At 43.9% G+C, this 27,840-nt stretch overlaps 3 protein-coding genes across 3 annotated transcripts in view; 2 read left to right on the top strand and 1 right to left on the bottom strand.

Annotated features, from left to right (window-relative positions):
- LOC310775178 (microtubule-associated serine/threonine-protein kinase 1-like) overlaps positions 1-27,840 on the top strand; it is a gene marked incomplete at its 5' end in the record, with an annotated part of 118,477 nt that overhangs the window by 75,434 nt on the left and 15,203 nt on the right. The gene's annotated exons all lie outside the window — the stretch shown is intronic.
- LOC310774905 (uncharacterized protein) lies at positions 751-7,959 on the top strand (the record flags this gene model as incomplete). Its single annotated transcript, XM_083635005.1, has 7 exons — positions 751-949; positions 1,132-1,245; positions 5,739-5,933; positions 6,144-6,298; positions 6,555-6,658; positions 6,777-6,900; positions 7,948-7,959. 7 exons carry the CDS (start codon positions 751-753, stop codon positions 7,957-7,959), a joined length of 903 nt encoding a protein of 300 aa, XP_083491131.1.
- On the bottom strand, positions 10,085-22,112 carry LOC310775185 (macrophage colony-stimulating factor 1 receptor 1-like). The gene is made up of 11 exons (XM_083635284.1): positions 22,055-22,112; positions 18,797-19,081; positions 17,253-17,540; positions 17,020-17,156; positions 16,765-16,930; positions 16,371-16,572; positions 15,798-15,913; positions 15,584-15,695; positions 15,138-15,343; positions 14,746-14,837; positions 10,085-11,881 (listed from the first exon to the last, which is right to left on the bottom strand). The coding sequence occupies exons 1-11, from the start codon at positions 22,104-22,106 to the stop codon at positions 11,795-11,797; spliced, it is 1,743 nt and encodes a 580-aa protein (XP_083491410.1). The 5' UTR covers positions 22,107-22,112; the 3' UTR covers positions 10,085-11,794.

Here is a 27,840-nt window from a genome sequence, read left to right as displayed (position 1 = left end):
TTTCAAACTCGGCCTTCATTCTGAACTACACATGAGTAAAGTTTCATGATGGCATCTTGCACAGTTGTGATGCTATTGAGTTCGCAAAATATGTCCACAGAGACGGACAGACAGACAGACAGACAGACATATAAACACCTGGCAAAGTACTCAAAACTGCTTCTGGGACAGTTCCCGGTACAAATGTCTCTAGGCTAATGGCACACAACCTTGTCCTACTCAGGAGCCACATTGACCAAAACAATTCTTCGGAAGAGCCACAATCCAAAAAAGTTTGACCATTTTTTTATTTTTTATTTTAAGTAGTACTTAAAAGAGCCACAACTACCCACAAAGGAGGCTCTAGAGCCTCGGGTTGAGTATTACTGTGCCATGATGACTTGCACACAGATTCACAAAGTGAAAACAAAACCAGCCACATGCTGAGCTGGTAAAAGAAAAATCTTAACTTTACCCCACTACCACATTGACTGTTTCCTCTTAAAGCAACTTCCTGTGAGCTGGGTGACTGTCTGTCACAACCATGCAAAAAAAGGAAAATAAATAAAAAGAAGTCTTAACAGAGAAGGAGAAGTGAGAAGAAACTGTTAGTATCTGGACAGACACGCATTGTGTTGAATGGAGCAAGGAGACACAAGGCTTTATTTGCACACACATAGATCACAAACAAATTATTATGAAGAGAAGAGCGGCAAACTGAAAACAAGTCCGCATATATCAAGTATCTGATGATTGAGACAGAAAATGGAGATGTCGGAGTGTGTTCACATCTATGACGATTTTGTGGAAAAAGAGGAGCGTCTACGAGAGAGGGGAGAGAGGGCCTTAATCACAGCTGGAGGCAGCGGCGAGGTGGAGGAGAGGATAGTGGACATCTATGAAAGTGCAGACAACTACAGGGGTTCTAACACCAGATCAAATATGGAGAACGCACCAGATCAGCAGCTAGGTGAGTAACACACGCACATGCACGCACGCACGCACGCACACACACACACACACACACACACACACACAGCCAAACCATAAAATCACAAGTCATGTTGTGCAATGAACAGCAATACTCAGTAGCTGTGTAATGTAGCTCTGGTGCTTGTTTTACAACATGACCGACCTGTCTTGTTCTTACAGGTGATGTTATTCAGCCAGTGAGGAAGCCCTGCACTGCCTACAGGGTGACTGTAGTGTTTCTGCTGTTGACTTGTCTTCTCCTACTGGCTGGTCTTATAGGCCTCGGGGTCCACTGTGAGCCATTCACTTCCTCTATTGCACAAGAGATTTGTACTCTTCAGCATCCATTCACAACATATTTGTTTCTATAAGTTCTACCAGTTCTTTTCCCCCTGTGCAGATACAAAAGCTGATGGCAGATTCAAAGAAACGTTCAACAAACTGCAGACCCTCCAGAAGACCTGGACTGAAAACAGAAAGAATTGGTCTGAGCTCAGTGAGTCTGTCTACCTTATTCTGCCTGTGTTTGTTTGTTTGTTTGTTTGTTTGTGTGTGTGTGTGTGTGTGTGTGTGTGGGTGTGTGTGTGTGTGTGTGTGCATAGGTGTAGTCCCGGTAGAACGCGGGGGAACGGTGTTCCCATACTTCTCCAAGGGGTGTTTTGTGTGTGTCAGTGTGTGTGTGTGCATGTCGAGCCAATAAAACGAGTGAAACTTGACAACGTTGTCATTCATCCTATATGGTGGGCTGAATTATTCACACAGCATCAACTCGCGGCTTGAAGAAAGAAGGAAACATTCCACCTTAACTATATTTAAGGTGGGCTGAATTATTCACACAGCATCAACTCGCGGCTTGAAGAAAGAAGGAAACATTCCACCTTAACTAGCTACAGCACGGGGGAAACCTCAGTTTAATAAAAGCTATACTGAAACATACTGGCTTTTTCAGCATCAAAATATTTTTTTTTCCACCAGTAGCCTACCTCACTATAACAAGTAAAGATGAAAAAGGCAGCCAAACATCCTTTCATTTTTCGGACCAGCTGCTAAAAAGGTACGTTTACAAGCATGAAGAAACAATGTTAAAAGCGTGTTTCTTTTCAACGCAGTTGAATCAAAAGTTAGCGTTAATCACCCCATTGCAATTTGCATCTCCAGATGCCAGTTGCCTTGTGCAACTTGTGTGATCGCTGGTTGAGAGATTGTTTAGCTGTTTGTGTTGATAACTGACTCTGCTCTGCTGTGCCCATATACGTATTTTAGTTTCAGAGCTGCAAATGTCACGGGCTTCTGCAGTGTTTATAGAGGACACAAGTTAGTCGTGTGTCAGTGACAGTGGTTTGCAGCACTTGAGGAATCCGTGAGTTTGCTCGTTTAATTCGTTGATATTGCCCGCCCCGAACGATTAATTAATGAATAGGCTGCGTGAACGTTAGCGTGTGTGCGTGGGGGGTGGGGGGGGGGGGGGGGGTGGGGGGGGGGACCTGTTGGGACCTGTGCGTGTGCAGGTGTTCCCCATATAGGTGCGTTCCCCCACTTCTCTAGATAGCACTACACCTCTGTGTGTGTGTACGTGTGTACACACACACTTTTTCATGCTTATTTGCTGCACACATTTAAGATCCTCTCCTCTTGCAGACCGTTTCTGTCAAGCTGGAGGATGTAGATCATTCAGCACCAGTTTTTACTACATTTCTCCTAATATTAAAAAGAGCTGGGAGGACAGCAGGCAGTACTGTCTACAGGGAGGAGCAGACCTGGTCATCATAAACAGTGAAGAAGAACAGGTAAAGGGAAATATGGCAAAATTCCCCCCCCCCCAATTTGCTGTTTGATTGTAACCACACACAAAAACTCTTTAGTGTGCATTTAGTTGGGTTAAAACTGTCTCACATTCCACACTTTGAGTGCTTCACAAGTGTGTGTTGATGTAATTTGTCTTTTCAACAATTTAACAGAAATTCATCAATTCATTGGACAAGATAATGTGGATTGGCTTGAGTGACAGGGATGAGGAGGGAATCTGGAAATGGGTGGATGGTACACTTCTGAACACCACAGGGTAAGACATCATTCTTCAGTCCTATTTACCAGTCAACAGTGAACAGGTTGGCCTGAAAATGCATTGTGCGTCTTATCTTCCATCAAGTAGAGTTTACTATTTTCTTCTTTTAAACAGCTTCTGGAACACAGGCCAGCCCAGTGGATATGGGCATGTAAAGGAGGACTGTGTTGACACAAATTATTGGTATGATCAATTTCTAAAGAGCTGGAATGATGACAATTGTCACTCATTGCAATACTGGGTCTGTGAAAAAGTGATTGACTTCTAACCAGGCGCGGACTGCATAATCGGGCACGTCGGGCAAAGGCCTGGCCTGGCCTGCAAAAAAATATATATATTTTTTTTTACCAGTTCCTCTTTTCCGCAGTCTCGACTCAAAGACTTAAAGTGATTTTTTTGTCTGATTCCCCCCCATCTTCTCCCCAATTGTTCTTGGCCAATTTCCCCCTGCTGCCTCGGCCGCTGCTCCACCCTCTGCCGACTAGACTAGCACCATGCTTCCACTGACACATGCGCCGTTGCCAGCCACTTCTTTTTCACCTGACAGCGGGGAGATTCACCGGCAGGACGTAGCACGTGGGAGGATCACGCTATTCACCACCAGTTCGCTTCCGCCCCGAACAGGTGCAGGACACATGTCCTTAATCCGGCTTCCCACCTGCAGACACAGCGAGTCGTGCCTGTATGGACGCCCGACCAAGCCCGAAGGTAACACGGGGGCGCAAACCTGCGACCCTCGTGTTGGTAGGCAGGGAATCTACTGCTACACTACCCGGACGCCCAACTCAAAGTGATTTTTGATAGCAAGATTAGATGGTGCAACATCCTGCCTGAGGAACTTCAGTATTATCTTTCAAATCATGTCTCTTTCATTGACCTACTGAAGTTTTGCATGATGTTTTTACTTTTTTTTTTATACTTTTTTAACCACCTTTGCCATATGCTTCACAATTTTTAACTAATTTCTATATTTTACAATTCTTTATTTGTTGCCTTATGATAAAGTACATTGTTTTTATGAACAAAAGTGTTGCATGAATAAAGTGTATTTTGCCAACTTATTCTGTATGAATTGAGAAATAAAATGTTTTGAGAAACATGCTAGATTGCCTAAAATTCCTGTCCACCACCAAATAGTATTGCTTGCTGAATAGCTCGTCAACAGTCGATTCAATTTGCTCACAGCTTGTTCTTTTACAGTCAAAAACTAATTAGCCAAAATGACCAGGCTGACACAAGCCTGTGAATCAGTTCTGAATCCATATGAGAACAACCAGTCTTCATGTGATCACGCCTAGGAAATTCTTTCACTAAAAGTCAGTTTTAATGTGTGCAGAAAGTGCGTATTCTGAGCATGGGCAACTTTCAGCAGAAAACAAAGTAGAGTCCAGACACCAGTAAATGCTGTTCTCACAGTTTATCACCACAAGGCGTGTGAGGTTTCAGAGCAAAGCCCTCCCTCAGACTTTCAGCAGAAGTCTCACTTGATTGTGCAAATGATAATGGGACCTCTAAATAGATTGATTAGTTTATTATTTCTAATTTGTATATGAATGCATGCATATGTTTCAAATGAAGAGCAGATGTTGCTGATTTACAATGCCAGGTAGTTTATGCATCTCACATCAATTAGAACTTGAAACTTTAAAAAATATCTTAACTTTACCCCACTGCCACAATGAGTATTTCCTGTTCAAACAGCTTCCTGTGAGATGGGTGTTTGGGTCCACCACATGACACAGGTTTTGTGAAAACAAAACCAGCCACAGGCTGGGATGATTTAAAAAAAAGTGAACTTTACCCCACTACCACATTGAGTGTTTCCTGTTAAAACAGCTTAATGTGAGCTGGGCGACTGTCAGCCACAACCATGCAAAAAAAGGGACACGAATATAAAAAGAAGTGAAAAGAAACTGTTAGTATCTGCACAGACACGCATGATGCTGAATGGAGCAAGGAGACACAAGGCTTTATTTGCACATACGTAGATCACAAAGAAATTATTATGAAGAGAAGCGGCAAACTGAAAACAAGTCTGGATATATCGAGTATCTAATGATTGAGACAGAAGATGGAGATGTCTGAGTGCGTTCACATCTACGACAACGAAGATCCTGTGGAAAAAGAGGAGCGTCTACGAGAGAGGGAAGAGAGGGCCTTAATCACAGCTGGAGGGAGCGACGAGGTGGAGGAGAGGATAGTGGACATCTATGAAAGTGCAGACAACTACAGGGGTTCTAACACCAGATCAAATATGGAGAACACACCAGATCAGCAGATAGGTGAGTAACACACGCACACACACAGGCACGCACACACACACACACACACACACACACACACACACACACACACACACACACACACACACACACACACACACACACAGCAAACCCATAAAATCACAAGTCATGTTGTGCGATGAACAGCAATACTCAGTAGCTGTGTAACATAGCTCTGGTGCTTGTTTTACAACATGACCGACCTGTCTTGTTCTTACAGGTGATGTTATCCAGCCAGTGAGGAAGCCCTGCACTGCCTGCAGGTTGACTGTAGTGTTTCTGCTGTTGACTTGTCTTCTCCTACTGGCTGGTCTTATAGGCCTCTGGGTCCACTGTGAGCCATTCACTTCCTCTATTGCACAAGAGATTTGCACTCTTCAGCATCCATTCACAACATATTTGTTTCTATAAGTTCTACCAGTTCTTTTCCCCCTGTGCAGATACAAAAGCTGATGGCAGATTCAAAGAAACGCTCAACAAACTGCAGACCCTCAACAAGACCATGCTCAACAAAATGCAGACCCTCAACAAGACCATGCTCAACAAACTGCAGACCCTCAACAAGACCATGCTCAACAAACTGCAGATCCTCAACAAGACCTGGACTGAAAACAGAGAGAATTTGTTTGAGCTCAGTGAGTCTGTCTATCTTATTGTGTGTGTGTGTGTGTGTGTGTGTGTGTGTGTGTGTGTGTGTGTGTGTGTGTGTGTGTGTGTGTGTGTGTGTGTGTGTGTGTGTGTGTGTGTGTGTGTGTGTGTGTTTGTGTGTGTTTGAGAATGCATACTGTACATATGCATTCATGCTCTTATTTGCTGCACACATTTAAGATCCTCTCCTCTTGCAGACCGTTTCTGTCAAGCTGGAGGATGTACACGTAGATCATCCACCACCAGTTTTTACTACATTTCTCCTAATATTAAAAAGAGCTGGGAGGACAGCAGGCAGGACTGTCTACAGAGAGGAGCAGACCTGGTCATCATAAACAGTGAAGAAGAACAGGTAAAGGGAAATATGGGAAAAGTCCCCCTCCCCCCCAACACACAACTCTTTAGTGTGCATTTAGTTGGGTTAAAACTGTCTCACATTCCACACTTTGAGTGCCCCCCAGCCCCCCCCCCCCCCCCCCCCCCCGCGCCACAATTTGCTGTTTGATTGTTTAAAAAAAACTATTTAGTGTGCATTTAGTAGGGGTAAAACTGTTTGAGTGATTCACAAGTGTGTGTTGATGTAATTTGTCTTTTCAACAATTCAACAGAAATTCATCAATTCCTTGGACAAGACAGTTTGGATTGGTTTGAGTGACAGGGATGAGGAGGCAATCTGGAAATGGGTGGATGGTACACTTCTGAACGGCACAGGGTAAGACCTCCATTCTTCAGTCCTATTTACCAGTTAACAGTGAACAGGTTGGCCTGAAAATGCATTGTGCGTCTTATCTTCCATCAAGTAGAGTTGACTATTTTCTTCTTTTAAACAGGTTCTGGAACACAGCCCAGCCCAGTGGATATGCTGCTCATGTAAAGGAGGACTGTGTTGACACATATTGGCATCAATCACTAAAGAGCTGGAATGATGACAGTTGTGGCTCATTGCAATACTGGGTCTGTGAAAAAGTTATTCACTTCTAACATTATGTGTCATCATCGTAAATGAAACCATATTGTGACTTTACCCCCACACCAAGATTGGTATTGTCATTCACACACAGAATGTGAAATTCTCCTTTTAAGGGATTGTGTTTTATTGTTTTAAAGCACTTTGTGATCTATTTTATTGTAAAGAAGGGAGTCCCGCACACCGTCCAAACTTGCAATTAGGAGTTTATTCTGTGACGTTTCGGTTACCGACCTTTTTCAAACAAATGATTACAGACATAATGAAGCCGCTTAAATAAGGAGTGGCTGTTCTGTCACAGCCAATCAGAACTCCACACGTGAAGACGGGCTTGCAGCTCTGTCACAAGACAATCATTTCTAAAAGACATAGACACTGAATTATATATAGAAAAATAATTAGAACGTCTATGTTCATCAAACATTTGGAAATACATGAATAGATAAACTAAACAATGGATAAAGTGAAGCTCATTTTAGGCACTAAATATGGACAAATATAATAACTATAAGATCTGACCAGACTGTCTTCAATTAGGTCTAAAGCAGCATGGTGCTTGCAGTAATAGGTTATAAAATTCAAAGAATGCCTACCTCAGATAGCCTATATTTATAAATGAGCTTCACAATACATAGAAAAAACATGGAAGAAACAAGGAAAAAACACGAGGCAAATATCAAAGGGACAATATATTTTTGTGTAGAACACACAGAGGCCTTTAGAAAAGATCATACATTTATAAACCTGGACACAGTGGACCGGCTACAATGGCAAAAGAGCCTGGCCCTCTATGCCCAGGATATACTTGCAGGATTTAGGCTCCTCGTCAGAACAACCCTTAAGGAAAAATAGATAATTTTAAAATGAATATGGTAAAACATTTCATTACAAAAATAGAGATACAAAAGGGGAAGATCACAAGAACATGTTGAATAATAGTTCGTCATTGAGTCCTTTTGGTGCCAGAGTCTGTAAGGTGTGGATCCAGTAAGATTCTCGTTGTTTTAAGTGTTTATCATGGTCACCGCCTCTAGGTGGCAGGGTGACCTGCTCCATCCCACAGAAGCGCAAAGTGGAAATGTCGTGGTGAGCGTCATTGAAATGCACAGCAATGGGATAGTCCCGATCATTTCTGCGAATTGTGCTTTTATGTTCACTGATTCTCTGTTTCAGTTTTCTCGTGGTTTTCCCAATGTAGGCTAGTCCACAGGGGCAGCGTATCATATAGATCACGTGTGTGGATGCACACGTGATTATGCTCTTGATGGGGTAAGTCCTACCTGTGTGAGGATGGGAAAATGTATTAGTTTTTATGGTATTATTACACTGTGCACAGCTGCCACATCAGTAGTTGCCGTTGGGAAGAGGGTGCAAGCGTGTCTGTGTAAGTCCACTGGATCTTATCTTCGGTTTAAAATCGGCACGGACCACAAGATCCCTGATGTTTTTCCCCCTTTTTTTTTTTTTATCTACTGTATTTTATTGTCATAGCTTCAGAACAAGAATGGCTGTTGGGACCAGGATCAGTATTTGTTAAGCATCCAGTAGAAGTGTAGATTTACCAGCTCCTCTTTTCAGCAGTCTCGACTCAAAGACTTAAAGTGATTTTTTTTGTGTCTGATTTCCCCCATTTTCTCCCCAATTGTTCTTGACCAATTTCCCCCTGCTGCCTCGGTCGCTGCTCCACCCTCTGCCGATCTTGGGAGAGCCGTAGACTAGCACCATGCTTCCACCGACACATGCGCAGTTGCCAGCCACTTCTTTTTCACCTGACAGCGGGGAGCTTCACCGGCAGGATGTAGCACGTGGGAGGATCACGTTATTCCCACCAGTTCTCTTCCGCCCCGAACAGGTGCAGGACACATGCCCTTAATCTGGCTTCCCACCTGCAGACACTTTAAGTGATTTTTGATAGCAAGATTAGACGGTGCCTGAGGAACTTAGATAAGCTACTTAAGTATTATCTTTCAAATCATGTCTCTTTCATTGACCTACTGAAGTTTGTTTTTTTACTTTTTTAACCACTTTTGCCATACGCTTCAAAAGTTTTAACTCATTTGTATATTTTACAATTCTTTTTTTTGCCTTATGATAAAGTACATTGTTTTTATGAACAAAAGTGTTGTATGAATAAAATGTATTTTGCCAACTTATTCTGCATGGATTGAGAAATAAAATGTTTTTAGAAACACACTAGATTGCCTGAAATTCCTGTGCACCACCATATTATTGGATGCTGAATAGCTCGTCAACAGTTGATTCAATTTGCTCACAACTTGGTCTTTTACAGTCAAAAAACTAATTAGCCAAAATGACCATGTTGACATGAGGCTGTGAATCAGTTCTGAATTCATATGAGAACAACCAGTCTTCATGTGATCAAGCCTAGGAAATTATTTCACTAAAAGTCCATTTTAATACAGTTTGCAGAAACTGCATATTCTGAGCATGGGCAACTTTCAGCAGAAAACCACAAAGTAGAGTCCGCCCACCGGTAAATGCTGTTCTCACAGTTTATCACCACAAGGTGTGTGATGTTTCAGAGCAAAGCCCTCCCTCCGACTTTTAGCAGAAGTCTCACTTGATTGTGCAAATGATATGGGACCTCTAAATAGATTGATTAGTTTATTATTTCTAATTTGTTTATGAATGCATGCATATGTTTCAAATGAAGAGCAGATGTTGCTGATTTACAATGCCAGGTAGTTTATGCATCTCACATCAATTAGAACTTGAAACTTTAAAAAATATCTTAACTTTACCCCAATGCCTCAATGAGTCGTTCCCGTTAAAACAGCTTCCTGTGAGATGGGTGTTTGGGTCCACCACATCACCCACACCCAGGCAAAAATATATAAAAGTCTCACATCTAGAGAAGTGAGAAGAAACTGTTATAGCATCTGCACAGACGCATGATACTGAATGGAGCAAGGAAACACAAGGCTTAATTTGGACTTGGATCACAAAAAATGGCTTACTCTGTAGTTTATTATGAAGATTAGAAATACCGAATTCAGTTGTATGCCTCCGCCCACAGGTCGGCAGTCTATGTCACAATCCACAGAACACTTAAAAAAAGTGAATTCAAATACCCCAGTCTTAAAAGTCACACAACACAGTTCTGGTTTAAAAATGGTCTTTATACCAAAATGTGCAGAGAGTACAGGCCAATCAGTAAAATGCAAGCAGTGGAATTAAAGAGCTAAAAGTCATTGTAGGCAGCAGCTGGAAGGGGGGGGGGGGGGCGTTATCCATGGGCAATGGGGAGGGCAAGGGTAACAAGGCCAGGTCGAAACCTGGCATACGGCCGGTGCAGATCGTCACCCATGTATACCCATACACATTTTAACAATCAACATAACACATAAGCCGTCATCTGATTTTCCACCTTTTTTCCCTGTTTGTGTTTAGGGATGCAGGATAAAGATTTTTTTTTTTTTTTATATAAATGCTGCAGTTGCACACTTACTGGTTAAACTTTAATAATAATTGTTTTTCTTTGTTCTTTGATGTGAATTTATGGCTTTTTGGCACCTATATGTAACCTTTTAAGGTTGAGATAATTGTATTATCATTATATGGTCCAAATATTTCAGTAAAGCACTTTAAACACTTGAAATATTCTTGCTTGGCTGGTATCATTCTACTTGAAATGATGGTAAAATGTATTATTTTTAGTCAAATAACATGTCACGTGTGCAATGCAATATTTGTAATGGAATCATTATGGGACACGGCTATAGGGCTGTCCCAAACGATTATTTTCTTATCGATTCGACTAAGGATTATTTTTTCGATTAGTCGATTAATCTAACGATTATTATATAACAATAAATTTACCCAAAACAAATAAATAACCAAAAACTTCTCAATTTCTGTATTTTATGTAACCATCTCATTCTCTTTAACAGTCCAACATAAAATCTCTCAAATAAAATTAAAGCAAGAGCTTGTCCTCAAATAAAATGTATAGTGCAATTCAAAATTAGTAGAATAAATTAAATTCAAGTCACTTTCAGGAGGAATACCAAAAACCTTGTGCAATGTCAACTGAGTTTAGCAGCAGTCCAACATAAAATCATCATCTTACAGTACAATGGTGTGCAATTTTCAGTAACAGTGCTCTTAATTTTGGAGAAAGACAAATGCTCCATGTAAGATGGTCACACATCATCCAGACACAAGGCTGTTAGAAAAGTGTGCTGACGTCAAATGACGCTGCGCTGCGCTATAACGTGACTATATTTATAACGTTTATAATGTAGGCTACTCCGGTTTCCAGTTTATAACTCGGTCTACAGCCAGAGTGCGACTTGTAGCTATTGCGCAACACACAGATTCAGCCCGCAAACCGGAGTACGTTATTAACGTTATAAATATAGTCACGACGTTAACAACTAACCAATGCTGGGGGTCCGTATTGAAAGTGGAAATCGAAATGGTTAAAAGTTAAATCAATTTGGTCATTCAGTGGCATTTTACTGCCATGTAAAGTAACGAAAAGTAACAGTTAGCCGCTAAAATTAGCCACACGTGACGGACAGGAAGTCAGAAACCGGACATTCGTCAAAATAAAACTAATTTCAAAGTAAAAGCCCATCTTGATGAAAGGGTGCCAGAAAGGGTGCCAGGAGTGGTGACTGCAGCGATTGGGACAGACATGCTCCTATAGGCCAGTGCAAGCACCGGCCTAAAAACAATGATTGTTCTTTAAGAAAGTCACGGATACCAGTCTTGTTTCCTCTGCTGGGGATAAGCGGGGGGAAAGGGGGGAGGCGTCGCGCCGACAGCACACGTCCTCCTGGTCTCCTCGTAACTGTGCAATCCTCTGCACTCCACCTGGCCACACTAGCTCTGCTCAGCTCTCCCTCCTGCAGCTCGTCACAGCTGGGTTAAATCAGCCCCATCCGCTGATTGCCTGATCCGCTCCAGGTGTGTTGGAAAGGCGGGGGCGGAGTGTCCCAGTCCCTGCCAGGCAAGCAAAAGCAACACAGCAAAACCACTCCAAATAATGCAATATGAATAACTAAATGAGAATAATTCAGTATGAATATACACATGCAACTTCACACTGGCTTCGCTTCCTGGTCACTTCGTGACATCTACATCCATGTTTGTCCACACTCATACAAGCACAAATACCTTGAAGCCCATGGCGCAGTGGTGTGGAGATTAAGCCTTATGGCACTTTAGGCAATGTTTTGGGAGTACCTGAACAACACGGCTAATTGTTTTCAACATGGAAAACTGTCCTACCCCAAAACCACCCACATCCCCCCAACACACCCCTCAAATCCCGACTCTACGACCTTCGTGTCTCTAGCTACAGTCCCTTTTCCATCTTGCGATGGGATCCCACCAGCTGCGTGACTTCAAACGAATGTGGGCCAACGGTGTAAAATGGGGGGCCATCAAATGGTCCCTTCCCTGCTTCCTACCCTCCTACTTTGGGTCCCCTTGCTCGGACCACACCCATTTTCGAACTCTGCCTTCATTGTGATCTGAACTACACAAGTAAAGTTTCATGATGGCATCTTGCACAGTTGTGACGCTATTGCGTTTGCAAAATATGCCCACAGAGACAGACAGATATATGAACACCTGGCAAAGTACTCAAAACTGCTTCTGTGACAGCTCCCGTTACAAATGTCTCTAGAGCCCCTTTTAGACTGGCCAAAAATCCCACTAATATCCACAAACTAGTGGCATTTTCTTCTGTCTAAAAGTTTCCAAGCCGGGCCGTTTAGCCGATAGAGCGACCCTGCAGGTGAGGTGGGTTTTTACGCGGCGGCTCTGCTCTGGCTGGTGATATAACTCTTGGCGGTGGTCCAACCCGTGATTTTCCGTGAGTTGCCGCCCCTTTTCCAGCGTGAGTCAGTGAGATTCAGTTATTCCCACAGGCTGAAATTCGACTTTCTTGCAGAGAGAAAAGTGTCTCGTCAATGCACGAGTGCACCCCACAAATCTCACGAGCCCAGGCGCATACTGTAGACTGCGTCAAGTCAGCCAGAATGTAACTAGGGCAGGGGTGGGCAATTATTTTTCATGGGGGGGCCACATGAGAAACCCAGATTGTTGCCGGGGGCCGAACAAATATTGTCATGCCGTAACCCATGGATGGGTAACTTTGATGATAGAGAGGGCCACAAAAAATGTCGTCGCTACCAGGTTTTGCTGAGGGCCGAACGGCGCCAGCGTGAAAAATTTGGTGCATTTGAAGCCACGTTTAGAGGAATAACTCATTTTAAATTAACAGTTGTGATGTCATTATTCAGTCTTAACCACCAATATTTCATCCTTTTCTCACTCACTCCTATGTCACCACCTGCTCTCAGTGCTTGAAATTAACTTTTTTGACCACCTGCCAATATGGCTGCTATATTTTAAAGTTACCAGCCAATTAGAATTTCCACTAGCCAAAATGTTTTTCTTGAAATAAATCAGAATATGAGTGGGTTAATTTAAGCATAAGTATCAGTAAGTGGCCCGGGATGATCAAAGCCTGTGTTGAGGGTCACACGAACAAAAATGCAGTCTTGAAGCTAAATAAATCCAAAACCAATGAGTTAATTATTTAAATTTCTAATTAGTCATAAAGATTATTGAAAGATATTCCATATTCCAGACTGAAATGCTATAACAGAAGTGGAGTATTGGCCAGAATGACATGAACATTTGGACATTTATTCATCTTGCATGTTGCGTTCAGGTGCACTGTGTAAAAAAAAAAAAAAAAAAAAAAAAATTGCAATTCCATCGCGGGCCACACAGGTGGCGCCCGCGGGCCGCATCCGGCCCGCGGGCCGTAGTTTGCCCATGTATGAACTAGGGCGTCCGCTTTGGCTCTTTCAAAAATAAATCCCTCGTTGTAACGTTCACATTTTGAGTAATGCTTTACAGCTTCACTATTATGTAATCTTTTCTTTTTTTTCAATATTTTATTTTATGGTTTTTCAGAACATGAAAAACAAAAACAAAAACACTCAGACAGGAAAAGGGGAAAAGAAAAAGAAGACAAAAAAACAAACATACATTTACAACTTTGCAAAGTGGTGCTACCAGTCACGTAAAATGCCTATGTGCTTACAAAATATACTGTGCATAGGATCCACTACAAGTGGTCCATAAACAATCGGCCGGATGAGTCACTTGTCATTTTTAACCTCGTCAAAATAGGCCAGGAACGGGTCCCAGATAACTAAAAACTACCCCAATTAGTAGAGTGGATAAGCACAATAATCATGCACTTTTTGACAGAAATGTGAAATTTGACACATAGTTAGGGAATACCATAAGATTTATTTTAAGATTGGGAGGGAAGTCAGATTTGACCAAAATTCCAAGATGGCCACCATTTTCCCGTGTCTAATGTACAAATGTGCTTATAACAATTGTGCACTTCTTCAAAAAAGCACAACATTTCTCACATAGTGAGTGAATACCATAAGGTTTATTTTAAGATTGGGAGGGAAGTCAGATTTGACCTCAAATCCAAGATGGCCACCATTTCTCCGAGTCCAATGTACAAATGTACTTATAAAGATTGAGTCACAAAGTCACTTTTGCAGAGCAGAGTGCATTGTCTGGGCGTGTTTCATTCGATGCCTTCAGGTGCTTTCATTAACGTAGTAAATTAGCTCAGGAGCTGATGATAGATATATTTGAAGGCAAAAACAAGTGACTGATTATGTGACCGAGCCCGGCCGGAACCCGAACGCGACTTCAATGTTTATGTCCGAACCCGGCCCGTAAGTCGGGCCGGGTTCGGGTTCCGAGGCCGACGGGCCGGGTAGCCCTGCTCTATTGTACAGTAAGGATGCTGGTAGCCCTACCTGCTTGTATTTGTACAACAGAAAGACCAGCAGCAGGAGGAGGATGGTCAGGATGCCTGCTCCTCCAATCAGGGTGGAGGTGAAGAGCTTATCTGGCCAATCAGGGAAAGACAAAAATAGTTAGTCATAGGCCAGTGATATGACTCACATGGATTATAAAACATATTACATACAAAGTGTGTCTTACAAACTAATGTTCTCTAATGTCCCAAGGTAGTCGTTTTATGACTTCATGACTTTATGACTTGATGTCTTGTGAGCAGAATATAGTTCTGCTCATGGCCATCACACATTTCTATGTCAGCGATAAAAAGATTAAAAAATAAATAGAGCAACTGTTTGCTCTTCTACTGAGAAAGAACATCATCATCAGATTATTCACTGCTGCTCACCAGAAACCTCCATGGAAAAAGTGTCGCTGCTGACCCCGACCAGGTTGAAGGCCACACACTCCACCGTCATCCTGCGGCTGGACGGCCCCACCGTGAGCACGCTCTCCACCTCCACCGCCCCGTACTCCTCCCTCTGGACCTGCACTGTAGCGGCCTGCAGAGCGGTCGGCATCTGCATGTCCCGCCCCGTGGTGTTCTCATTGCACCTGCCCCATTGAAACACATTCATGCCATGCATGGTATGGTAGTGGTTAGAAGCTGTTCCCTAACCAAATCGTCACATGGTGCAATCCCTGCAGCAGCCATGCTCTCATGTCCTGTGTGCATCTTTGAGCAGGGCGTACTGTACATTGTTGCTCATTGTTGCTAAATGACTACAATTTACCATGTAATTATGACATGACCGCATCTCCAAGGAAAGGCCCAGCCTATGCAGGCATACTTACGTGGGTCGTATTCCAGCACACTGGTACCAGATGATTCTGGGGGCAGGATAGCCAAATGAGGTGCAAGTCAGAGTGGTAATGTTTTCCCATCTCACCACAGTAACAGGTCTCTCTGCATGAAGTGAAAATGAAGGGGGGAAGTCAGTGACTTATTCCAACAGCGAGAAAGACCCAAGACACCGATGTGATTTGTGTTTTTTACGACGTCACTTACGATACATTTGGACTTGGAACGTGATGGATGCATTCGCCATGTTGCTCTTGGCATGGAAGGTGTACTGGCCTTGCTCCTGGGCATTCATTCTCTTCAGCTGTAGGGTAGCATGGTATCTACAGAGCAAAGACCAAGAACCTTTAAGGATCTTTAACCAGAGAAAAAGAGGAATATCTAATAAAGTCTGTGATGACTATTCCTGCGGTTTGCATTCAGGCTGTTGCTATGCATCACTGCGAAGTACGCCACCAAATCAAAAGGAGAAGACCCCTCTTCCCTATAACAGTAGTTTCATGACCTGAAGGTCTATTGACCTCAGTGTTCTGTGTCAGTTTTAACCAGAATGCAGTGCCAGCACATTTCAAATCTGCTGTAGCTTCCTCATTTTTTGGTTGATTGTACTTGATTGTTTTTTGTTCGTTTTCTAACTATCCTGCGGACACCTCAGAACAAGATAAGCATGCATGATAACGATACAGGGTGTAAAAGAGGCCATCGAAATGCTCGTTCTCTCAAATATCTCCACTTCAATACACAATCTTTCTTTTGCCTGCTCTCCTCTAGTTGTTGCACCTGTTGTTGTATGTGATGAACTTGTGCTCCTCTGTGGAGGTGTTGGGCGACGTTGGTGTATGCCAGCCATGGCCTGTAATGTGGGGGTACGCTTCCACGAGCACGCTGAGCTCCAGATCTTCTCCCTTGTTCACCTCCACAGAGAAACCCTGCTGGGCCAGCTTAGGGGACAGCTGGGGCAACAGCCTAATGTAGGGCTTGTCTATTCGGAAAGATAAGGAGACGTTTATTATCAGTTTATTATCAGTTTATTATCATTTACGAATGGTTAATACCGTAAACATTCCAAGGTTTTCAATTGTAGAATGATAGTTCATATCAAGACATGTCTGAGTTTGTTTAGGCCTACCCTGGCTTTGTGTTGGTGAGTGAGTTTGACCGGTGCTGTGCTTACCTACAACCAGCAGGTATGTCGTTGTGCTGTTTACCCCTGCTTCGTTCGTGCCGATGCAGGAAATGTTCCCCGTGTCGGCGACGTCCACAGTAGGGATGGTCAAGATGCTCTCTATGGCCAAGCGGTTTTCCCCGTCGGCCTGAACCAGCTCCTCTACAGTTGACTTCTGCAGGTGGAGAGACAAACCATCAGCCAAGGTTAAAATGTTGATTTTGCCATCGTCACAAGTTCAGTGGCAGAATTTCACGCACTGACCATGTTGGTGGGGTATATCCAGGTGACATTGTAGTTGAAGTTGGGATTGTGCGTGGTGCAGCGGATCTTGAGTTCCTCCCCAACAATACGCACATATTCGTCTTTCTCCAAGAAGACATACAGTGGGAAACGCAGCCCTAGACAAGGGACAGGGAACAGGGAATCATACATAAGTGTAAAGCTGTGCACCTTTGACAGAACACTTTCAGCTTAGTCTCCAAGGCGGCTCTCACTCTTAATGACAATGATGGAAAAGGCCTCGGAGGTCCTCTCCACCCCCTTGACCCTGGCTGTGCAGACGTAGTCGGCGTTGAAACTGGAGCGGAGGCTGTGGATGAGAACACCCCTGTGGGGGTAAGCGGTGAAGTTCATCCCCGGGGGCAAGGTGGTGCCGTTGTCCATGCGGAGCCTCAGGTCCGTGGCTGCTGGGTCAGTCAGCAGGCAGGGCAGCAGGGCGTCCTCGCCTTCATTCTTCACCACCCTCAGGGACGTTTTGCTGGTCCAGAACACACGGCTGGGATCTGGTGGGGGGGGGGGAGCATGTGTTAGAGCATACATGGGCAACATACGGCCCGCGGGCCGTATGCGGCCCGCGGGCGCCCCCTGTGTGGCCCGTGATGGAATTGCAATTTTTTTTTTTTTTTTTTTTTTTTTTTAACAGTGCACTTGAACGCAACATGCAATATACCCGCTGAATAAGTGTCCAAATGTTCATGTCATTCTCGGCAATACTCTTCTGTTATAGCATTTCAGTCTGAAATATGGAATATCTTTCAATAATATTTATGACTAAAAGGCTAAAGTAATCTCATGTGTAAGAAATGACTGTTCTACATTGAAGTAGAAATTTAAATAATTAACTTGTTGGTTTTGGATTTATTTAGCTTCAAGAGTGCATTTTTGTTCTTGTGTGACCCTCAACACAGGCTTTGAGAATCCCGGGCCACTTACTGATACTTATGCTTAAATTAACCCACTCATATTCTGGTTTATTTCAAGAAAAACATTTCGGCTAGTGGAAATTCTAATTGGCTGGTAACTTTAAAATCTAGCAGCCATATTGGCAGGTGCATTTCAAGCCCTGCAGGGAGAACAGGTGGTGACATAGGAGTGAGTGAGGAAAAGGATCAAATATTGGCGGTTAAGACTGAATAATGACATCACAATTGTTAATTTAAAATGAGTTATTCCTCTAAACCTGGCTTCAAATGCCCCAAATTTTTCGTGCTGGCGCCGTTCAGCCCTCAGCAAAATCTGGTAGCGAGGACATTTTTTTGTGGCCCTCTCTATCATCAAAGTTGCCCATCCATGGGTTACGGCATGACAATATTTGTTCGGCCCCCGGCAACAATCTGGGTTTCTCATGTGGCCCCCCATGAAAAATAGTTGCCCACCCCTGTGTTAGAGCATGATTTGTGGAAAAAAATCATGATAACCAAATGCTAAAGAAAGAGACGGAGACGGACATAGATATATAATATATGGCCATTTGAAGAGATGCATGATGGACAATGGTCCACCAAATTACTCCACTGAGTGTAGAACATTTTAGGACTAACTCTTTCACTATATTAGACTGGCCAGGTGAATTCAGGTTGTAGGTATGATTTCTTATCCTCATTCCTTCATGTAGATGAAGGAGAAGACAGATTAAGGAAGGATTTCGAATGATTTCTAAGCCTTGAGATGACTAAGACGTGGCTTAATGTGCCAACTCAACATGAGGAAGGTTATCCTAACATTCTGCAAAGATCTACGCCCCTTTACCCGAGCTCACCTTTTACATACACATGCACTGAGGAGGCCAGTTCTCCTCCTCTGTCCTGTGTGTAAAAACACTTGTATGTGCCGGTGAATTCTGCACTGCAATTCGGCACCCTTAAGACCCGGATGGTCCCGTTGATCCTGGACACGTAGCGTTTGTGTTTGGCGAGCCTCGTCTGCCAGTTGACGGGCCCGTCACCCTCACACCTCAGAATCAGCGTGGTGCCGGAGATGACCACCACCTCGGGACCCATGACCACCTTCGAGTTTAACTTGATCACAGGGCGCCTCCATTCCGCTAAGGACAAATGAAGTATGATTAACTGAAGTCATATGGCATTGCCATCAATACAGTTGCACAACACTTCAGAAACTCACGTTCAATCACATTCCAACGATATAGCCTACCACTGACTGAGTCAGAGACTGAGCTATGTAGGCTACACACTGTAGGCTACAGTAAGGCGGTGCTCTCCTAACTTGTTCTGATGGAGTTGATTTTTCTTTTTCGACTTTATTCTCAACATTTCGTCTTTATTCTCGTTACAGTATTTCAACTTTATTCACGAAAAAAAAAAAACTTGCTCCTCTGATTTATTTTTTCTTCTGCCTGGTGCTTACATTTCGACTTTTTTTTAAACGAAATTTCGATTTTTTTTTTACCATGCATGGCCCTAATACTCAGACAGAAACGTGAAGAGAAAAAGCATATTTTAATTTAGTCCTGACTTTATTCTACTCTACTCTTAACTCCATTCATTTTTTCTTACTTCAGTTGAAGGATCACATAGTCCTGATAGGATGAGACACTTTACAACCCTTGACCAGGCCGGATTAACCATAGGGCAACCGGGGCAGGTACCCCGGGGCCCTCGGGGTGAAGGTGCCCTCCAAATTTTTTTTTTTTTTTTTTTGGTCGGGCTCATGTTGGGCTCCACAGAACTATGACACAAATCTAAGACCAATCAGGACAAAATAAAATGTATTTCCAAGAAGATTAAGTCTGATGATTTAGTCTCATTGGATGCCTGTGGGCAAGTGGTGACCAGGGGCGCGGGAAGTGGGGGTGCTTGTGGTGCTGCGGCACCCTCTGCTGTTTTGTATTGGAAATGTAATGTCAATTATTTTTTCATCATTGTAAAGCCACAGCACAGTGAAGAGGATATTAATGTGAAGATTAGCCTCTTCCTTTTGCTCTCAGAGTGCATCAGATTCATGCATTTTACTTTAAAATGTACAAAATTTCTTTGTCTGGGAACCCCCCAGTCAGACTAATATTTTTATCCTGCTGGTGCTACCTGTTTGCAAAGCCTCGAATCGCCTATGAGTGAGTGAGAAACTGAATCTCAGAAACTGAATAATGCCATAACAGTATAATACTAATGTTAATTTAAAATGAGATATTCCTCTAAATATGGCGAAAAAACATCCAAACATCCGGACGATGGGTAGGGGGGCCCCTGGGAGCTTCAGTGCCCCGGGGCCCCTGGGGGTGTTAATCTGGCTCTGACCCTTGAGCTTGAGAAGACATTAACTCAAAAATGCACAACTGTCGAGATAAAAAACAAGGCTTTTTCTTAGTTCCTGAAAAGTTGACATTTACAAGGTTACAAGCTTCTCACCCAACAGCAGTTATTTGTCAGCTTTTGTCAATTTCTATGTATCACATGACTTGGTTCCCAAAAGTGCTCCTATATTGAGGTCAGTAATAGTCAGTTAATGGTTGGTTAATTACTTTCCCCAAGGAACATGTCATGGAGACCTTCTTTCTCTTACGGTCATTTCATGATAACTGAGGAGAACTGAAAGCCATGTTGGTGACCTTGATTCAGAGTTATCTTGGACTCAGGAAACAGATTGAAGACTTGGACCTGATAGCAGCCTTCAATCCTTCTCACTTCTGTTTTTCTGATCAGCACTGGCGATGGGAATGGGAAAAACTGTAGCTAAAGCTCCAAACCCCTTATTGTATTTGTTCCCGACTTAGGCTTCCTTCTTCGACCCAAAAGTTTATCTGAAAAACTGGTATGAAAAAGGCAACTATTAACACTATGAAAGTAGCCTAACTGCTATGAACATATTTGGTCCCTCAGGGAGCGATGAAGCACAGTGGTGTGAGAGGATGACGAACAATGCAAACAATTTGTTTGGAACTTGTTGTCACTGTAAAGAGATTCAATGTGTCCATTTAGCTTTGTACAAACAAATTGTATCTATGACTGTGAATAGCCAGGCTTGTTTTCATCTTCTTGTGTTGTTAATATCTTTTCTTAGAAAAAATGTCTACCAAGAAGCTAGCGGGAAGTGCATTTTGAATCTGGAAGCAGAACTGAGATTCCCTGTTCAGCATTTTCTTTCTCTCCACCACAGCAACAAAATGACCTGAGCTCTGCCTCAAGCCCATCAGCATTTTACTTGTGAACATCCGGATTAAGCAAAACATTCGGCTAAATGTACGGTAGTTGCATTTCCCGAAAGTCACGGTTCAAACATCCAACTGAACTATTCATCTTTTTGCATTTTGGTTTGTGCCTCATAATTCACCAGAAAGCAAAGCTAATTCTTTCAGCCATAATTAAACCAAATGGATGCCTTTATGTTTTCAAATGCAAATCACAATTTGATGTCATGCGGGTGATACCCATATAACTGGTGTAACAGAACAGACACACACACAAATCACAAGAACAAGCCCAAACAAAACAACTCGTGATGCCACAGACAGTAGTCCTGCATATTAATCAAAATAGTCAAAAATCTAATTGAGAACAGCAGCATTTCTGCTCCTGTCCTCTCTGCAGTATATCACAGGATGTGTCATGATACAATTAATATCAGTAGAGCATCATGAAGAAAACAAAACAAAACCATTTAAGTTAAAATAAAGTTATTTTGTGGATTTCAATTGTGGGGCGTTATGAAAAATTGTTGGAGAGTCGGATATACTGAAGAAAATTATTTAGTTTTTTGTTTGTTTGTTGTTTTGCATTGGTGTTTTTCCCCTACATTTTCATATGATCACAATTCAAAAACTTTGTTCTAATTTGATCAAAAATATCCAACAAACCCTTCAAAGATTTAAACACATTTTAAATCCAAATAAAAAAATTAAAAAGTTGGACTTGTCAGAGGGCTACTCTTTCATTTACACTTTTATTACAGATTATTGCTTTGATTTCTGCACAAACATGCTGTGATGAGGTGAAATAGTCTCTATTTAATATCTAATTTCCAAATCCTCTCCCTGTAGAGGGTGTTTGACGGGCCTTACCTTTAGCAACAGAGGCCAGGACCCCCAGCAGCAGGGCAAGGTAGGACTGCATCCTGCATCAAATCGTCTCTGTGATTGTAGACTCTTCTTTTGATCTGTGGTCAAGGAGACAGAAAGGAGAAGAGCACCTCACAAGTTGTGCTATATCACTCACGCCATTCGTTCACTTCTCCTTCTTCTCCTCCGGCTGCTCAGACCGGCTTCCCCCAGTAAATATGAGGATGAGGATACTGATTTTACCGGCGTCTGCAGTGATGAGGAGGTCGTTAGTGATCTTGATTAGGGCGGTCTCTGTGCTATGGTGTGTTCTGTAGGCTGACTGAAGGGGTTCGTAGAGCTCATGGTTGGACAGATGCAGATGGAGCTGGGCAGCCACTGCTCTTTCCAGGACCTTGCTGAGGAAAGGAAGGTTGGAGATCGGCCGAAAGTTGTTCAGGTCATCAGGGTCCAAACCAGGCTTCTTTAGGATGGGAGTGATGGAGGCAATTTTAAGACTGGGGGGAACTGTACCAGAAACTATGGAGGAATTGACTATGTCTGTGATGGAGGGGCAGGGGGTAGGAAGGCAGGCTTTAACCAGAGCTGTTGGCATGGGGTCCAGGGAACAGGAGGAGGCTTTGGCTTTAGTCACTAGTTTGGTTACCAGTGCGGCATCAACTGGGGAGAAGGAAGAGAGAGAACATTGGGGGCGGAGGGGGGGGCACTGAGGGTGTCTGTGACACGTTGGGAGGAGGGGGGGCAGGTACGAGGAGTTGCTGGTGAATGGTGTCCACCTTAGCCAGAAAAAAGTCCAGGAATTTAGAGCAGAGGTCAGGGTCATCAGGGGTGGGGGAGGCAGCAGGGGGGTGGAGCAGACGGTTAATGGTGGTGAATAGTGTTCTGGGGTGGTTTTGCTGTGAGCCAATAAGGGTGGAGTAGTATTTAGTTTTGGTCTTGGTGAGTTCCTCCTTGTAAGATTTCACATGGTCTTCAAAGGCCAGACGGTGGACGGTGAGGCCAGTTCGTTTGTGGAGCCGCTCCAACCGACGACCAGTGGACTTCATGGTGCGGAGGTTGGTGGTGAACCAGGGGGCGGGGCAGGTATATGAGACAGTCCGGGATTTAAGGGAGAGAGTCCAGGCTACAGGATAGAGCAGTGTAGTGGGCAACTAGGCCATCAGGCAAGGTGTCAGGGGGAGCCTGGGCCATGTGGGTCGCGAGCAGGTCAGATAGAGCTGGTGAACTCACTGACTTGGTGTTCCTGAAAGTGATTGTGCGTCGAGGGCGGAGCGTGGGTGAGGGGACAGGGATGGTGAAGAGGACAGCATGATGGTCAGATACTGCCAGGTCCAGACACTGCAGATGGGAGGGAGGGGTACCGGTGGAGCAAACTAGGTCCAGCGTGTGACCTTTGACATGGGTAGGGCCTTGGACATGCTGCGTGATGTTAAAGCAGTCCAAGACTGACAAGAATTCAGCTGCGAAGCTGCAACTGGAGGAGTCCACGTGAATATTGAAGTCTCCCAGCAGGAGGGTAGATGGAGACTTGGAGCAGACAGAGGTCAGGAGCTCAGTAAGCTCAGCCATGAAGGTGGAGGAGGCTTTGGGGGGGCGGTAAATGAGGACAAACTGCAGTTGAGGAGAGCCAGAGAGTGAGAATGTGATACACTCAAACAACGTGCTATTTGGTGCGGGGGTTTCCTTGACCCGGATATTGGCACAGTGGATGACAGCCAGCCCACCGCCACGGCCAACGGAGCGGGGTTTCTGGAGGTACACATATTCAGGGGGGGTAGCTTGATTGAGTGTTAAAAAGTCCTGCTGATTTAGCCATGTCTCAGTTAAACATAGAAAATCCAGTTCACTGTCAGTGATAATGTCATGGATCAGTAGTGCTTTATTGTTTAGAGAGCGAGTGTTGAGCAGCATGAAAGAAGCAGCAGAGGAGACAGGCAGGATGGGAGGACTGATACTGTCAACACAGACCAGGGGCTTGAGACAGCTAGTGCGCAGTCGCACATGGGGTTTGTTGTGATGACGTCGCCAAGCAACACGGAAGTGCGCAGCGGAAGATATTACAGGGATAACGTTGGTATCAGCGGGAATAAATTTATGTCGGGATGCTCTATGTATATAGCGGGGGCGTTGTAGGAGTCCAAGTGATTTGATGACATCCAGACAGATAGGAGCAGCAGAACCTGAAAGGCTCCGGAGAACGAGAGGGGAGTATTTGAGCACCATATCGATAGCAGGAGATAGCCAGCAAGCTATGAGCCGGGAACGGGGAGCCCAGCCCAGCCCAGCCTGCTGCGCGATGACAGGGATAGGAGGGAAGACACGGACAGTCCAGGTAGCGAGCGAGAAATCAATCCAGTTGGGGATAATCCAAGTGACGGGGAAGGAGGGAATCCGATCTGAAGCCCCAGGAGATGGAGGAATCCTGCTAGCTAGGACAGCTGGGCTGCGAATGCTAACAGCTGACAGGCAGCTAACATTAGTCCCTGATGGCTGATTGTTGACAGAGAGAGTAAGTACCACGATGTAAAAACAGAAGTGCACAATCTGCATGTTGTTGTAGCAGGATTGCAAGTAACAAACATACATAGAAATTAAACTAAAGTTGACCGGCAGAGAAGCGGCGACATGAACGCCAGCGTCCTCTCAAACCGGAAGCGAGAGAAGGGCTGAGGACAAACTGACGTTTCGACAGACAGGTCTGTCCTTGGCTGAAAAACATTTGAGAACCTCTGCTCTAGGGCACCCCATTGGCTTTTATTTTATTTTATTTATATTAAGAAAATTACCATTCTAGAGCTCAGCAATAGACCCGTCTAGTGCCGGGCCGCCAGTCGTGGTGTGACGTGTGTATAAATAATGTACCTTTTTATAGCCGTCTGTCAGCATGTTCCCCATAGTGTGGACAAGAAAGGAGAACTCCGGTCTCTTCTCAAACTTCTCGTCCCAGCACTTCCTCATGATGTCATGACTGCAACATACACAACACAAAATTACTTGGTTTAAATGCTATTTTTGTATTTTAGCCTGAAACATTTCACGTGAATTAAAAAACGTACACTTCGTCGGAGGCGTGGGCAGGTTTGGACATGCGGTAGCCTCTCTTCAAGGCACTGTAGAAGAGCTCGTTCATGGGCAAGTCGGGGTAGGGGGTTCCTCCTGCAGAAACCATTTAAAAACGTTTAAAGAGATAGTTTGGTTTGTTTGATGTGGGCTCCTATGAGCTACGTGCTGACAGTCAGTGTACTACATGCAGGAGAATGCAGCCGGCGCGTCAGGCAAGTAGAGCTGTCTGCTGAGTGTGAAGGAGGCCATGAGCGAAAACGTACAAAACAACAGAAAAAATACGTAAAATGCTTCCATACTGCTCACCTGGCATAATCCAAGTCTCCACAAGCCCCAAGATGCCAAGTTGCCTTGAAAATGTGTAATTTACACCCTGTTTTTAGCTGAAATCTTCTGGTGCGGCAGCAGGTGGGGGGGCTGATGAGGCTGCTGCACCACTACTAACCTAAACTAAACTTGTACCACTGTTCCTTCAAAAGTTGTAGTTGTTATAGACTGTGTTGCATAGTTGATTGCTCTATTGCTGACAAAAATGTGATATTGTAAGTCGCTTTGGATAAAAGCGTCTGCCAAATGACGTAATGTAATGTAATAATGTAAATGTTGCTGATTTACAATGCCAGGTAGTTTATGCATCTCACATCAATTAGAACTTTAAGCTTTAAAAAATATCTTAACTTTACCCCACTGCCACAATGAATCGTTCCCGTTAAAACAGCTTCCTGTGAGATGGGTGTTTGGGTCCACCACATCACCCACACCCAGGCAGAAAATATATAAAAGTTTCACATCTAGAGAAGTGAGGAGAAACTGTTATAGTATCTGCACAGACGCATGATACTGAATGGAGCAAGGAACCGCAAAGCTTAATTTGGACATGGATCACAACAAGGGCAAATTCGGCCCAGGACCACATGCTTATATACAGAATACACCACAATGACAGATTAGCAAAAAAAGAAGAAGACACATTATCAAACTGTCACAGTAATCAAGAGAAGTGAAGCAAAGAAAGATCTTACACTGTTTCAAGCCATCTCAGCCTTCAAGGCTAACATTGCATGGGGAGCTATGTTAGCCTGGGTAAACCCAGCCTCCACTATCTCCACTATCCACTATCTCCACTATCTACTATCAGTCACAAAGAAACTTACGTTAGAGGCATAGTCTGTGACGTCACGTTGAAGGCTGGGTTCACCCAGGCTAGAGCTCTGTACCCCTGCATCTCATGCCATACGACCTGCTTCAGCAATGGCGTAACAAAGGCCGATTTAGAGCAACAACTGAGGAAGGCTATAATCTTCATTCAATCAATTGATGACATCATCACTGATGACATCCTATCCATTATCCGTCAGTTGTATGCCTCCTCCACACAAGTCAGTAGCCTACATCCATGTTTGTCCAGACTCATACAAGCACAAATACCTTGAATCCCACAGCGCAGTGGTGTGGCCATTTAGCCTTATGGCACTTTAGGCCAGACTAATTGTTTTCAACATGGAAAATTGTCCTACCCCTACCCCAAAACCACCCACATCCCCCCAACCCACCCCTCAAATCCTGAATTTCTATGACCTTCGTGTCCCTAGCTACAGTCCCTTTTACCCAGCCCCGCCCCCTTCCTTGACCCCCACACCACCCACATCCCCCTAGCCACCCCTCGAACCCCCGACCCTCTACATTACAACCTTCTACCCTGCAAACATTTTCACGTATAACGACCGTCTTCTGCACGTCAAACCACTACGTTTAGTCAGGGTCTAATTATATCTCCGGAATAGAAATCGTAGCGACGTTGATGACGTTTCCTGCACGGCCGGTGGACGTAGATCGTCTCCTTCCACACAACGTAGAAATATGCCGCTCCCACAACCGCTATGTTCAGAGAGAAAAAAATCATCCTCACGCGAGTTTCAATCCCAGGTCGCTAGCTTCAGAGTCCTCTCGCTTAACTGTTCGGCTATTGATTTGTTGAATTTACTCTCTGCATTTTGTCATATACTGTATACTGCCAATCAATCAATCAAATTTATTTATAGAGCACATTTAAACATGACACATGTCAACCAAAGTGCTGTACATAGGGTAGAGATACACAAAAAACATAGGGAAACCAAGGCATGAATCATCTAGAATCAGGAAATGCTAGCAGGTAGAAAAGGGTTTTTCAGGTTTGATTTGAAGGCCTCTATCGAGGGGGCGAGCCTGATAGAGGTGGGGATGCTGTTCCACAGGACAGGGGCTGCGGCAGCCAATGTGCCAATGTGAAGGTTCCTACTTAAACTTGCATTGTGAGGCTACCTCGCTAATTTGTTTCATGATTCCAACCAGCGATTAGACAGGTATTATTTTAGATCATGTACGATAATATAAGAATTTATGTTGACTGTGCGTGCGTCTACTCTGTACGGCTTATAGGCTACTGTCCTCAATATTGAAGGTTCATACTAGAACTTGCATTGCAAGGCTGCCTCACAATTAACGCTAATTCAGTTTGATGATTCCAACCAATGATGAGACACAGGTATGTATTTTATACGATAATTGAAGCAACGTGAGTTGACAATTTATTTAGCAGACAGCACCATACAGCACAACCAGAACCATAGCCCAGAACACACTGCGTTCAGTTACGGCAAGATTAATGGGACAATACACCATAGGATACAGGAAGCTTGTGATAAATGGCCCCTTTTACCTAGCCCCCCCCCCCCCCCCCCCCC

The sequence above is a fragment of the Poromitra crassiceps genome (assembly GCF_964638095.1).
Source record: "Poromitra crassiceps genome assembly, chromosome: 4".
NCBI lineage: Eukaryota > Metazoa > Chordata > Actinopteri > Beryciformes > Melamphaidae > Poromitra > Poromitra crassiceps.
This window is presented reverse-complemented; position numbering and strand designations above follow the sequence as displayed.